This window comes from Entelurus aequoreus, linkage group LG21 (genome assembly GCF_033978785.1).
Source record: "Entelurus aequoreus isolate RoL-2023_Sb linkage group LG21, RoL_Eaeq_v1.1, whole genome shotgun sequence".
Classification (NCBI taxonomy): domain Eukaryota; kingdom Metazoa; phylum Chordata; class Actinopteri; order Syngnathiformes; family Syngnathidae; genus Entelurus; species Entelurus aequoreus.
This window is the reverse complement of record NC_084751.1, coordinates 37,508,389-37,523,299: the sequence shown is the minus strand read 5'-3', so window position 1 is coordinate 37,523,299 and position 14,911 is coordinate 37,508,389. Positions and strand designations below refer to the sequence as shown.

The window sequence follows — 14,911 nt, the reverse complement described above, 5'->3', positions numbered from 1 at the left end:
CAATATGTTGATCAACTTGACATGCATTTGCATCACTGAACTCTGCTAAGCAATGTGGTCGACGTACAACACACAAAGATATGTTTCAAATGGCCAATTTATTTTGGGCCAGAACAAATTTTATAAAACTATTTTAAATAGCTGCAACATAACATACATAAGTAACAAACCGCATAATAACATGTCACAACATAGCTGTAAACCTGGCTTCACCCAAGGAAGGCACACATGACATGATTATATGTCATGTCACTATATGCAGCACACATACTGCTATACACAAAGCCTAACCAGGCGTTTTTTTCTCTCAAGGAATTGTGAAATAAAATCATGTTTTCAGGAGATCAGCACTGTACTGAAGCCCAGACCACTACACATTTTCCCCAGTTTTAGTTTAGAGCAGTGGTTCTTAACCTGGGTTCGATCGAACCCTAGGGGTTTGGCGAAATGGCCTCAGGGTTTCGGCGGAGGTCAAAACACACCCGACTCATAGTGTAAATACAAACTTCTGCCTATCGGCGTATTACGGATACGGCAACAGCTGACTGGTTTGCAGGTGTGTAATTTGCTGTGAGTTTATGCACTGTTGGTTTTGTTGTTTGAACAAGGTGATGTTCATGCACGGTTCATTTTATGCACCAGTAAAAAAACATGGTAACACTTTAGTATGGGGAACATATTCACCATTAATTAGTTGCTTATTAACATGCAAATTAGTAACATATTGGCTCTTAACTAGTCATTATTGAGTACTTATTAATGCCTCTTTCGGCATGGCCTTGTTATAACCCTAACCCTGTAACACTGACCCTAACCAAATAACTCTAAATTAAGTCTTTATTACTTAGAATATGTTCCCCTAGTGTCCAAATAACTCTAAATTAAGTCGTTATTACTTAAAATATGTTCCCCTAGTGTCCAAATAACTCTAAATTAAGTCGTTATTACTTAGAATATGTTCCCCTAGTGTCCAAATAACTCTAAATTAAGTCGTTATTACTTAGAATATGTTCCCCTAGTGTCCAAATAACTCTAAATTAAGTCTTTGTTACTTAGAATATGTTCCCCATACTAAAGTGTTACCAAAAACATATAACTTTGTCTTGAATTTGAAAAAAAACATTTTATTTTTCACTAAAGAAGGGTTCGGTGAATGCGCATATGAAACTGGTGGGGTTCGGTACCTCCAACAAGGTTTAAGAACTACTGGTTTAGAGATCAGGAAAGATTGGCCTGGCCCACTAGCATCCCTCTTTATGTTTGTGAACTTTATAGTCTATACATTTAGAGTGATGTGATAATCAAACACTCCAGAAGTCTAGATTGAAAGAGTATATAAGGATTATGAGTCATTCTTCATCAATTATATTCTATCAGTTGGCATCCTAATGACAGCAGACATTGTACAGTAAGTGATGTTTTATGTTTGTTGGCTCTCATGAAGTCTGCAGCGAGCAATAATCAGTGATGTACAGCAGCGCCGCGATCACAAGCTCGTGTGTAATGTTTACATCATCGAGTGGTCAGCTGTTTCCTCGCTTCCCTGGCCCCCTGGAAGTTTATTGTAGATCATAAATCACGCCTCTCACCTGGATAGAAGAAGGCTGAGAATGTACTCCGACAAGTTGGTACACTTTGACAGCCGAATTAGACTCTGAAATGGACGTGTAGACTGCAATATGACTCAAGTAAACAACACCAATATTTTATGTTCCATTGAAAATATAGAACATTACACACAGCGCTCAAAAATCTATCAAAATGTTTTTATTACGACTTTGGTAAGCTATGAAGCCGCACCGCTTGATGGATTGTACTGTGCTTCAACATACAAGTATTATTATGGTGTGTGTATAAGGTAAGTCATATTATCTGGCGTTTTGTTTCGCAATATTATGCAAAAGCAACTTTTCTTACCTTCTGGTACCTGCTGATCTGTATTTGGGATCTGCATAAATCCTGAAAAATTGCGCGAGTCCGCCTTTGTAGTCCGTGCCGACATTAAAGTCGATAAGCTTCTTCTTTTTCTCTACTTGTTATGGAACATTCATCCTCTGCTGTTGCCATTTCTAATATAAAGTAGTGTAAAGTTCTTACTTATATCTGTCAGTAAACTCGCCATGAAAGCGCTAAAACATACCGGTGTAGTGAGTTTACATTATTCACCCAAGGAACTTTAGTTATTAGAGAGTTCCGGTCAGACGGTTTTTCACGGGACACATTTCCAGCAGATGAGGAGATGCTGCTCCGTTAGAAAATGGATGGATGAATATTTAAAATAATTTATTTTAATAAATCCATCCGTCATGTCTTTTATAATGATTGTGAAGGATAGGCAAGATTCCCCAAAAAGTGCAGTGCCCCTTCAAATATATTTTTTCTGTATGTGTTTGCGATTTTACAAATTGCTGAATCTTTTGAAGCATTTGTAATGATAATGATTGGTAATGATAGCATGCAATGTGATGCTTTTTAAAATATATTACAATTTCCTTCTGCCTTGCGTCAAGTTTCTGCTCCAGTTCTTTCTTCTGCTCGAAGAGCCGATTCAAGCGAAGGAGGCGCTCGGTGTTGCTCCTTGTCATCGTCATCAGAGCGTCACGGGCCTTTTCTACTTTCATCTGGCACACACACACAAAAACAAATATCAATAAATGTACAAACCCCAAAACCAGTGAAGTTGGCACGTTGTGTAAATCGTAAATAAAAACAGAATACAATAATTTGCAAATCCTTTTCAACTGATATTCAATTGAATAGACTGCAAAGACAAGATACTTAACGTTCAAACTGGAAAACTTAATTTTTTGGGGGCAAATATTAGCTCATTGGGAATTCGATGCCTGCAACATGTTTCAAAAAAGCTGGCACAAGTGGCAAAAAAGACTGAGGAAGTTGAGGAATGCTCATGAAACACTTATTTGGAACATCCCACAGGTGAACAGGCTAATTGGGAACAGGTGGGTGCCATGATTGAGTATAAAAGCAGCTTCCATGAAATGCTCAGTCATTCACAAACGAGGATGGGGCGAGGGTCACCACTTTGTGAACAAATGCGTGAGCAAATTGTCCAACAGTTTAAGAACAACATTTCTCAACCAGCTATTGCAAGGAATTTAGGGATTTCACCATCTACGGTCCGTAATATCATCAAAATGGAGAAGTCACTGCACGTAAGCAATGATATTCCAGACCTTCGATCCCTCAGGCGGTACTGCATCAAAAACCGACATCAGTGTGTAAAGGATATCACCACATGGGCTCAGGAACACTTCAGAAAACCACTGTCAGTAACTACAGTTTTTTTGCTACATCTGTAAGTGCAAGTTAAAACTCTACAATGCAAAGCGAAAGCCATTTATCAACAACACCCAGAAACGCTACCGGCTTCGCTGGGCCCGAGCTCATCTAAGATGAACTGATGCAAAGTGGAAAGTGTTCTGTGGTCTGACGAGTCCACATTTCAAATTGTTTTTGGGAAACTGTGGATGTTGTGTCCTCCGGACCAAAGAGGAAAAGAACCATCCGAACTGTTATAGACGCAAAGTTCAAAAGCCAGCATCTGTGATGGTTTGGAGGTGTATTGGTGCCCAAGACATGGGTAACTTACACATCTGTGAAGGCACCATTAATGCTGAAAGGTACATACAGGTTTTGGAGCAACATATGTTGCCATCCAAGCAACGTTATCATGGACGCCCCTGCTTATTTCAGCAAGACAATGCCAAGCCACGTGTTACAACAGCGTGGCTTCATAGTAAAAGAGTGCGGGTACTAGACTGGCCTGCCTGTAGTCCAGACCTGTCTCCCATTGAAAATGTGTGGCGCATTATGAAGCCTAAAATACCACAACGGCGACCCCCGGACTGTTGAACAACTTAAGCTGTACATCAAGCAAGAATGGGAAAGTTGGTCTCCTCAGTTCCCAAACGTTTACTGAGTGTTAAAAGGAAAGGCCATGTAACACAGTGGTAAAAATGCCCCTATGCCAACGTTTTTGCAAATTCTAAGTCAATGTTTATTTGCAAAAAAAAAATTAAGTTTCTCAGTTCGAACATTAAATATCGTGTCTTTGCAGTCTATTCAATTGAATATAAGTTGCAAAGGATTTGCAAATCATTGTATTCTGTTTTTATTTACCAATTAAACAACGTGCCAACTTCACTGGTTTTGGGGTTTGTAGAAAGCAGATGCATGTCTTGGAAGGCACATAAATATGCAAACAAACAAAATCAGCATACATCCCACTGTTTGATTTCTTCGGCACTTGCGGCTTCTTGAAGGAGTTTTTCCTGCTTCAGCTCCTCAACCGACCTGTTCCCCGACAGCGTCTGCAGAACCTCCAGATCCACCTCCCTCCCAAACCTCCTCATCATAAGCTGGTTGCATTGCTTCTCCAACACTACACCGACACACAAACGAAAGAACATTCTTTGGTTCCACTGATTGGGATCTCAAGGTCATGGCTTTCTCAGGTCTTACTCTGGATCTCAGCGTTCATGTCCTTGCGTTCTTGAACCAGCCTGGCATACTGCTGACGAGCTTGACTGTAGACTTCTCTCTGCTGGCTCTTTTCCACCTCCAACTGAACCACTCGCTCCTGCAGATGTTGCAGCTCCTTCCTATTGAGCACCAACGCTCGGCTGAGATCCAAAGGCAGAGGACCGTTGATATCAAACTCAATCTGAAAGATACGTTAAGGAAAAGCACAGGCAGAACATCAACTGAAGAAGATTGATTTGTCTTATCAGTCCAAAGTTGTTGTTTACCTGATGCAGCCGAAGGGGAACCACAACATCTAGTTGGTTCATTTTCTGCTGTTTTTCCCTGTTAACTTTCTCCAAGTTTTCTTCTGCTGCCTTGCGACTGTTCTGCACTAATTTTAGCTGCAAATCACCAAAAAATAAATAGTTGGTGGTCACAAATAAGAGTGTAGCGTCCAAACTAGGGCTGTCAAACGATTAAAATCGCATTTTCTCAATAGTTAACTCAAAATTAATTGGGATTAATCACAGATATATATAATTTTTCATCATTAAAAAGTGTACTGTTGCGTCCGACCAGTATTCCCTCTCAGGGAATTAAAGTCAATGGTCAATCCCAAGTTCTTTCAGATGACATATATGCAGAGTAAGAAGGACCATCAAGACAGAATAGGAATATTATCAAGTTTTACTAAAGCTTCAGGAGACCAGCCCACACCAATACATTCATACCGTTTTCTCGGATTGGTCTAACATTCAAATGGAAGAGACATCAAATCAATTGGGATTAATCACAGATAGATATAATTTTTCATCATTAAAAAGGGTAACCTAGACAAGCAATTTTCAAGTTTTAACCCCATGAACGGACAATTGTGCTTTAATGAAATGTGTTTTAAAAATTATGCTTTCTTTAACAGCTCAACACAAAAAGGACAAACCGAATGTAATGACAATAAAAACAATTGCCTGCTGTGTGCAGGTGTATTGCCAGATTTCATAATTTCTATTCCTGCTTTAGGAGCACTTGCATTCAGAGGAGGAGCTACACTTCCAAGTTTGGATACCAGCTTCCGGCATAAATACCACAAAATGTTGATTGTTAACTCAAAATTAATTGGGATTAATCACAGATGTAAATCATTTTTCATCATTAATAGGTGTACTGTTGCGTCTGCTCAGTCTTCCCTCTCAGGGAATACAAGTCACTGGTCAATCCCAAATTCTTTCAGATGACATACTGTATATGCAGAGTAAGAAGGACCATCAAGACAGAATAGGAATATTATCAAGTTTTACTAAAGCTTCAGGAGACCAGCCCACACCATTACAGTCATACCGTTTTCTCGGATTGGTCTAACATTCAAATGGAAGAGACAACTTCTTGCATACGAAGAGAGCCCCCACCCTGTCAAGAAAGGAATACACCCTCATTGTTCTAATACAAATAAGATATAAGGGAGTACTCCAACTCCTACATTCCAACCCTTCAAGGTAACAGACACAGTTTACTTGCGGACATAAAATGGAAAAAATAGAAAGAGTACAAATGGAAAATCATTAGCTGCTTTAAACATGACTATGAATAAAGAAAGAACTCTTAAAAATATATGCATTCTCCACAGTACTCTAGACAGATAATTTTCAAGTTTTAACACCATGAACGGACAATTAATTGTGTTTTATTGAAATGTGTTTTAAACATTACGCTTTCTTTAACAGCTCAACACAAAAAGGACAAACATAATTTAATGACAATAAAAACAATTGCCTGCTGTGTGCAGGTGTCTTGCCAGATTTGGTAATTTCTATTCCTGCTTTAGGAGCACTTGCATTCAGAGGAGGAGCTACACTTCTATGTTTAGATACCAGCTTCCGGCATAAATACCACAAAATGTTGATTAACTCAAAATAATTGGGGTTAATCACAGATATATATAATTTTGTATCATTAAAAAGTGTACCCTAGACAGATAATTTTCAAATTTTAACCCCATGAACGGTCAATTAATTGTGTTTTATACATTATGCTTTCTTTAACAGCTCAACACAACAAGGACAAACATAATTTAATGACAATAAAAACAATTGCCTGCTGTGTGCAGGTGTCTTGCCAGATTTCGTAATTTCTATTTCTGCTTTAGGAGCACTTGCATTCAGAGGAGGAGCTACACTTCCATGTTAAGATACCAGCTTCCGGCATGAATACGACAAAATGTTGATTGTTAACTCAAAATCAATTGGGATTAATCACAGATAGATATACATTTTCATCATTAAAAAGTGTAACCTAGACAGGTAATTTTCAAGTTTTAACCCCATGAACGGACAATTGTGCTTTAATGAAATGTGTTTTAAAAATTATGCTTTCTTTAACAGTTCAACACAAAAAGGACAAACATTATTTAATGACAATAAAAACAATAACCTGCTGTGTGCAGGTGTCTTGCCAGATTTGGTCATTTCTATTGCTGCTTTAGGAGCACTTGCATTCAGAGGAGGAGCTACACTTCCATGTTTGGGTACCAGCTTCCGGCATAAATACCACAAAATGTTCATTGTTAACTCAAAATTAATTGGGATTAATCACAGATATATATCATTTTGTATCATTAAAAAGTGTACCCTAGACAGATCATTTTCAAGTTTTAACCCCATGAACGGACAATTAAATGTGTTTTAAACATTACGCCTTCTTTAACAGCTCAACACAAAAGGACAAACAGAATTTAATGACAATAAAAACAATGCCTGCTGTGTGCAGGTGTATTGCCAGATTTCGTAATTTCTATTTCTGCTTTAAGAGCACTTGCATTCAGAGGAGGAGCTACACTTCCATCTTTAGATACCAGCTTCCGGCATAAATACCACAAAATGTTGATTGTTAACTCAAAATTAATTGGGATTAATCACAGATGTAAATCATTTTTCATCATTAATAGGTGTACTGTTGCGTCTGCTCAGTCTTCCCTCTCAGGGAATACAAGTCACTGGTCAATCCCAAATTCTTTCAGATGACATACTGTATATGCAGAGTAAGAAGGACCATCAAGACAGAATAGGAATATTATCAAGTTTTACTAAAGCTTCAAGAGACCAGCCCACACCAATACAGTCATACCGTTTTCTCGGATTGGTCTAATATTCAAATGGAAGAGACAACTTCTTGCATACGAAGAGAGCCCCCACCCTGTCCAGAAAAGAATACACCCTCATTGTTCTAATACAGATAAGATATAAGGGAGTACTCCAACTCCTACATTCCAACCCTTCAAGGTAACAGACACAGTTTACTTGCGGACATAAAATGGAAAAAATAGAAAGAGTACAAATGGAAAAACACTAGCTGCTTTAAACATGACTATGAATAAAGAAAGAACTCTTAAAAATATATGCATTCTCCACAGTACTCTAGACAGATAATTTTCAAGTTTTAACACCATGAACGGACAATTAATTGTGTTTTATTGAAATGTGTTTTAAACATTACGCTTTCTTTAACAGCTCAACACAAAAAGGACAAACATAATTTAATGACAATAAAAACAATTGCCTGCTGTGTGCAGGTGTCTTGCCAGATTTGGTAATTTCTATTCCTGCTTTAGGAGCACTTGCATTCAGAGGAGGAGCTACACTTCTATGTTTAGATACCCGCTTCCGGCATAAATACCACAAAATGTTGATTAACTCAAAATAATTGGGGTTAATCACAGATATATATAATTTTGTATCATTAAAAAGTGTACCCTAGACAGATAATTTTCAAGTTTTAACCCCATGAACGGACAATTAATTGTGTTTTATACATTATGCTTTCTTTAACAGCTCAACACAAAAAGGACAAACATAATTTAATGACAATAAAAACAATTGCCTGCTGTGTGCAGGTGTCTTGCCAGATTTCGTAATTTCTATTTCTGCTTTAGGAGCACTTGCATTCAGAGGAGGAGCTACACTTCCATGTTTAGATACCAGCTTCCGGCATAAATACGACAAAATGTTGATTGTTAACTCAAAATCAATTGGGATTAATCACAGATAGATATACATTTTCATCATTAAAAAGTGTAACCTAGACAGGTAATTTTCAAGTTTTAACCCCATGAACGGACAATTGTGCTTTAATGAAATGTGTTTTAAAAATTATGCTTTCTTTAGCAATTCAACACAAAAAGGACAAACATTATTTAATGACAATAAAAACAATAACCTGTTGTGTGCAGGTGTCTTGCCAGATTTGGTCATTTCTATTGCTGCTTTAGGAGCACTTGCATTCAGAGGAGGAGCTACACTTCCATGTTTGGATACCAGCTTCCGGCATAAATACCAAAAAATGTTCATTGTTAACTCAAAATTAATTGGGATTAATCACAGATATATATCATTTTGTATCATTAAAAAGTGTACCCTAGACAGATCATTTTCAAGTTTTAACCCCATGAACGGACAATTAAATGTGTTTTAAACATTACGCCTTCTTTAACAGCTCAACACAAAAGGACAAACAGAATTTAATGACAATAAAAACAATGCCTGCTGTGTGCAGGTGTATTGCCAGATTTCGTAATTTCTATTTCTGCTTTAAGAGCACTTGCATTCAGAGGAGGAGCTACACTTCCATCTTTGGATACCAGCTTCCGGCATAAATACCACAAAATGTTGATTGTTAACTCAAAATTAATTGGGATTAATCACAGATGTAAATCATTTTTCATCATTAATAGGTGTACTGTTGCGTCTGCTCAGTCTTCCCTCTCAGGGAATACAAGTCACTGGTCAATCCCAAGTTATTTCAGATGACATATATGCAGAGTAAGAAGGACCATCAAGACAGAATAGGAATATTATCAAGTTTTACTAAAGCTTCAGGAGACCAGCCCACACCAATACAGTCATACCGTTTTCTCGGATTGGTCTAACATTCAAATGGAAGAGACAACTTCTTGCATATGAAGAAAGCCCCCACCCTGTCCAGAAAGGAATACACCCTCATTGTTCTAATACAGATAAGATAAAAGGGAGTACTCCAACTCCTACATTCCAACCCTTCAAGGTAACAGACACAGTTTACTTGCGGACATAAAATGGAAAAAATAGAAAGAGTACAAATGGAAAAACACTAGCTGCTTTAAACATGACTATGAATAAAGAAAGAACTCTTAAAAATATATGCATTCTCCACAGTACTCTAGACAGATAATTTTCAAGTTTTAACCCCATGAACGGACAATTAATTGTGCTTTAATGAAATGTGTTTTAAACATTACGCTTTCTTTAACAGCTCAACACAAAAAGGACAAACATAATTTAATGACAATAAAAACAATTGCTTGCTGTGTGCAGGTGTTTTGCCAGATTTTGCAATATCTATTCCTGCTTTAGGAGCACTTGCATTCAGAGGAGGAGCTACACTTCCATGTTTAGATACCAGCTTCTGGCATAAATACCACAAAATGTTGATTGTTAACTCAAAATTAATTGGGATTAATCACAGATATATATAATTTTTTATCATTAAAAAGTGTACCCTACCTAGACAGATAATTTTCAAGTTTTAACCCCATGAACGGACAATTAATTGTGCTTTAATGAAATGTGTTTTAAACATTATGCTTTCTTTAACAGCTCAACACAAAAAGGACAAACAGAATTTAGTGACAATAAAAACAATTGCCTGCTTGGTGCAGGTGTCTTGCCAGATTTGGTCATTTCTATTCCTGCTTTAGGAGCCCTTGCATTCAGAGGAGGAGCTACACTTCCATGTTTAGATACCAGCTTCCGGCATAAATACCACAAAATGTTGATTGTTAACTCGAAATTAATTGGGATTAATCACAGATGTAAATCATTTTTCATCATTAATAGGTGTACTGTTGCGCCTGCTCAGTCTTCCCTCTCAGGGAATACAAGTCACTGGTCAATCCCAAATTCTTTCGATGACATATATGCAGAGTAAGAAGGACCATCAAGACAGAATAGGAATATTATCAAGTTTTACTAAAGCTTCAGGAGACCAGTCCTTACAAATGCGCTAATACCAGCATCCAGAAGTGGTCTGAAAATCAAACGGGTAGAGACAACTTATTGAATATGAAAACAGCCCCCACCCTGTCCAGAAAGGAATACAGCCTCTTTGTTCTAATACTGATAAGGTAAAAAGTTAACGCGTTATCGCGTTAGCTATGACAGCCTTAGTCAAAACCTAAGAATTGTAAACTCATGGAAAGTCTACAGTCTGTTTTTGTACTTATTTACATGCTAACGGTGGAGTCTATTCAGGGCTGATTACATTTAAAGCCACACTGGACCGTCCTTTCACCTTCTTAATAAGCGTGTCACATTCTCTCTCCAGAACGTCGGCCCTCTTTTTCTCCTCTGCCAGCCGTTCTTCCAGGTCCAGTCGGCGTTCACGCAGCTGCAGTACGTGCTCAAACAACTTTGGGTCACAGTCTATGACACAAACGTACATAGAGCATTTACTGCGTTTGGTTTTGGATGCGTTTTCAGTTAATAGTACAAAAGAACACTTTAAAAAAAACAGGTAGAAGGTTGTAACTTACATGCAATTGTTCCAACAGCTCAATGATTCCAAATACACATCTAAACTGGTTTAGTAATGGATCTGTTAAGGCTGAAACTAAGCTTCTGGAATAGACTTCCCAAAGCCCTGGCCTTGTGGCTTGTGGCTTAAAAGACGGGTCCATGCCTGGAAACCATTTTATTTCAATGAACTGGTTGTATATTTGTTGGTCGTGCGATGAGTGATGAGCCAAGAAGGAGCCAACGAGGAATCGTTGAACAAAAAGCTTTATTTGTTTCAGCGAGCCTCAGACTGGAACTGCAGCTTCCAGGAGAAAGAGTATGGGCCTGATGACTCTTCTGCTGTCCGCTCGGACCACTGTCCTTAAATACCTTTCACACGAAGACCCCCACTCTTCGTAACTCTAGCTTCAAAGCCGGCCAGTCTGGACAAAGCCCAGTTTGTTGTTTGGCCAGTAAATCTTTCCCTGACATTATCCCTCTGATCAGTTTGTGTCGGTGACCTCCGACTCATATCCTCTACTCCTACCTGTGGGGGCTTCCTGCCAGCTGTTGCTAATGTCTTTACACGTCCTCCAAACCTGCATTCCTTTAAGATTCCAATTGTCATGGGAGCAAGAGCCACCCGAAACTAACTAAGGGCATATTTCCTTAGTAGAAGAATCCTGTAAAGGATTCTGTGACCAAAAACAAACACATGCTAGCTCACCATCATATAGGAAAATGGTACATGGTATAATTCACCTCAAACTCTTATCAGGTCTGCCAAGAAAAGTGATTAAATATCCAGCCAGAATGTTGCCAGTACATTTCTGATTGGCCATTGGACTTTAGTCTTGAGTTGGACATCCTCGGTGTTGACCACACACAAGAGGATTTCATCCATATATTTTAGACCGCTGTTTATGTTCAGGGTTCCAGCTGACTTTGGGCAAAAGAACAACAACCATGACTGGCTGCCAATCAATTGTACTATAATACAAAAATATTTTAAAATGTATGATTGTCTGTCCAAACCGGTTTTCAAGCATATCAGAGAGAAAAGTCCTCACTTTTGGGCAAATTGTTTAATCTTTCCGAGCTTAATCTTGTCTCTGTGAACTTTCTTATACATATTTACCACTTTACACTACGGTTGTCCCGATACCAATATTTTGGTACCGGTACCAAAATGTAATTTGATACTTTTCGATAATTTTCTAAATAAAGGGGATCACAAAAAATGGCATTATTGTCTTTATTTTAACAAAAAAAAATCTTACGATACATTCAACATATGTTTCTCATTGCAATTTTGTCCTTAAATAAAATAGTGAACATACAAGACAACTTGTCTTTTAGTAGTAAGTAAACAAACAAAGGCTCATAATTTAGCTGCTGACATATGCAGTAACATATTGTGTCATTTATCATTCTATTCTATTCTATATTATTTTGTCAAAATTATTAAGGACAAGCGGTAGAAAATGAATTATTAATCTACTTGTTCATTTACTGTTAATATCTGCTTAGTTTCTCTTTCAACATGTTCTATCTACACTTCTGTTAAAATGTAATAATCACTTATTCTTCTGTTGTTTGGATGCTTTACATTAGTTTTGGATGATACCACAAATTTGGGTATCGATCCGATACCAAGTAGTTACAGGATCATACAATGGTCATAATTTAAATCCTCATGTGTCCAGGGACATATTTACTGAGTTTATAAACATAATATACATATTAAAAAAACGAAAAAAGATTTTGTGATGCTAAAAAATATCGATGTAATCATTGTATCAACAAGATACGCTCCTGTACTTGGTATCATTACAGTGGATGTCAGGTGTCGATCCACCCATGGTGCTTGTTTACATATTGATGCCGGTGAGCTACGGTGTGTGGTGAAGCATGTTTAGCTATCCTCGTCCTGCAGGGATGATACTTGTAAGAAACGTACTTTATTTGTCGCCATGGAGACCAGGATTAGTGATTTAGAAGTAGCTTCAAACACTGCAGACTGCGGCTGGAAGTTAGCCGCTAGCGAGCTAGCCATGTCTTAAAGCACCTCTTCCTGAGGGCGTTTCAGTGTTATAACTTCACCTTTAGCATTAGTTTTTAAGCCAAAATGCGTCCGTTCTCCCTTTTCTGTCTACACACTGTGTCTGCTCGTAAGTACTCAGTGATTGTGCGCTGCCGAACATGCTCCTCTGTCTGTAAAACCACAAATGTCATGACGTGAGGCCGTAACTTTTTAGAGGCGGTATAGTACCGAATATAATTCATTAGTATCGCGGTACTATACTAGTACCGGTATACCGTACAACCCTACTTTACACCAAGAGGTAAAAGTAAAGTACCGACCTTGAGGGCATTCTTCTACAGCAGCTTCTCCCTCCGGTGCATCCCAATCCTCCTCATCATCATCATCATCCCAGTTTTCATAATCATCAAAGTCTTCACCGCTGTCATGGTCCCCTTCTGCAAGTCATATTTGCGACATGAGGAGTACACAAACATACCAACAGTAGGCTAACTCTCCCCTCACCTGTGTTTCCTACCGGCTCCTTCTGTTTAGCACGTTTGATTTTCTTCTTGAAAACTTTGAGGAGATACTCTTCAAACTTCTTGTCGTCACCCAAAGAGGCCCGAAAGGCTTTGGAAACAGCCCTGTCTCTCTCCTGCACCTTGGCTATGTCTCTGTGCTTAAATTCGAGCTCCTCCCGGCACTCTTCCAGCTTAGACTATTGCACAAGAGATGGAACAACTAATTAGCAGCATGAGGATTTGAGAATCACATTTGCCAAATACAGCTAATTGGAATTCCTAATGTGCAAAAACCCAAAACCAGTGAAGTTGGCACGTTGTGTAATTCGTAAATAAAAACAGAATACAATGATTTGCAAATCCTTTTCAACTTATATTCAATTGAATAGACTACAAAGACAAGATATTTAATCTTCAAACAGAGAAACGTAATTTATTTTTGCAAATAATAACTTAGAATTTAATGGCAGCAACACATTAAAAAAAAGTTGGCACAGGAGCATTTTTACCACTGTGTTACATGGCCTTTCCTTTTAACAACACTCAGTAAACGTTTGGGAACTGAGGAGACCAATTTTTGAAGCTTTTCAGGTGGAATTATTTCCCATTCTTGCTTGATGTACAGCTTAAGTTGCTGTAATAAGCAGGGGCGTCCATGATAACGTTGCTTGGATGGCAACATATGTTGCTCCAAAACCTGTATGCACCTTTCAGCATTAATGGTGCCTTCACAGATGTGTAAGTTACCCATGCCTTGGGCACTAATACACCCCCATACCATCACAGATGCTGGCTTTTGAACCTTGCGCCTTTAACAGTCCGGATGGTTCTTTTCCTCTTTGGTCCGGAGGACACAACATCCACAGTTCCCAAAAACAATTTGAAATGTGGACTCGTCAGACCACAGAACAGTTTTCTACTTTGCAACAGTCCATCTTAGATGAGCTCTGGCCCAGTTAAGCCGGCGGCGTTTCTGGGTGTTGTTGATAAATGGCTTTCGCTTTGCATAGTAGTGTTTTAACTTGCACTTACAGATGTAGCGATGAACTGTAGTTACTGACAGTGGTTTTCTGAAGTGTTCCTGAGCCCAGGTGGTGATATCCTTTACACACTAATGTCGCTTTTTGATGCAGTACAGCCTGAGGGATCGAAGGTCCGTAATATCATCGCTTATGTGCAGTGATTTCTCCAGATTCTCCGAACCTTTTGATGATATTACGGACCGTAGATGGTGAAATCCCCAAATTCCTTGCAATAGCTTGTTGAGGAATGTTGTTCTTAAACAATTTGCTCACGCATTTGTTGACAAAGTGGTGACCCTCGCCCCATCTTTGTTTGTGAATGACTGAGCATTTCAC

At 38.4% G+C, this 14,911-nt stretch overlaps 1 protein-coding gene across 1 annotated transcript in view; it reads right to left on the bottom strand.

The window, feature by feature from the left end:
• The window catches only part of LOC133638620 (cilia- and flagella-associated protein 44-like), a 62,764-nt gene that overhangs the window by 860 nt on the left and 46,993 nt on the right, over positions 1-14,911 (bottom strand). The window contains exons 27-33 of the mRNA XM_062031411.1: positions 13,555-13,750; positions 13,371-13,487; positions 10,804-10,934; positions 4,770-4,886; positions 4,483-4,684; positions 4,242-4,402; positions 2,487-2,621 (exon numbers count right to left, since the gene is read on the bottom strand). Of these exons, the coding sequence (XP_061887395.1) occupies positions 2,487-2,621; positions 4,242-4,402; positions 4,483-4,684; positions 4,770-4,886; positions 10,804-10,934; positions 13,371-13,487; positions 13,555-13,750 (1,059 nt within the window). The remainder of the gene's footprint in view (positions 1-2,486; positions 2,622-4,241; positions 4,403-4,482; positions 4,685-4,769; positions 4,887-10,803; positions 10,935-13,370; positions 13,488-13,554; positions 13,751-14,911) is intronic.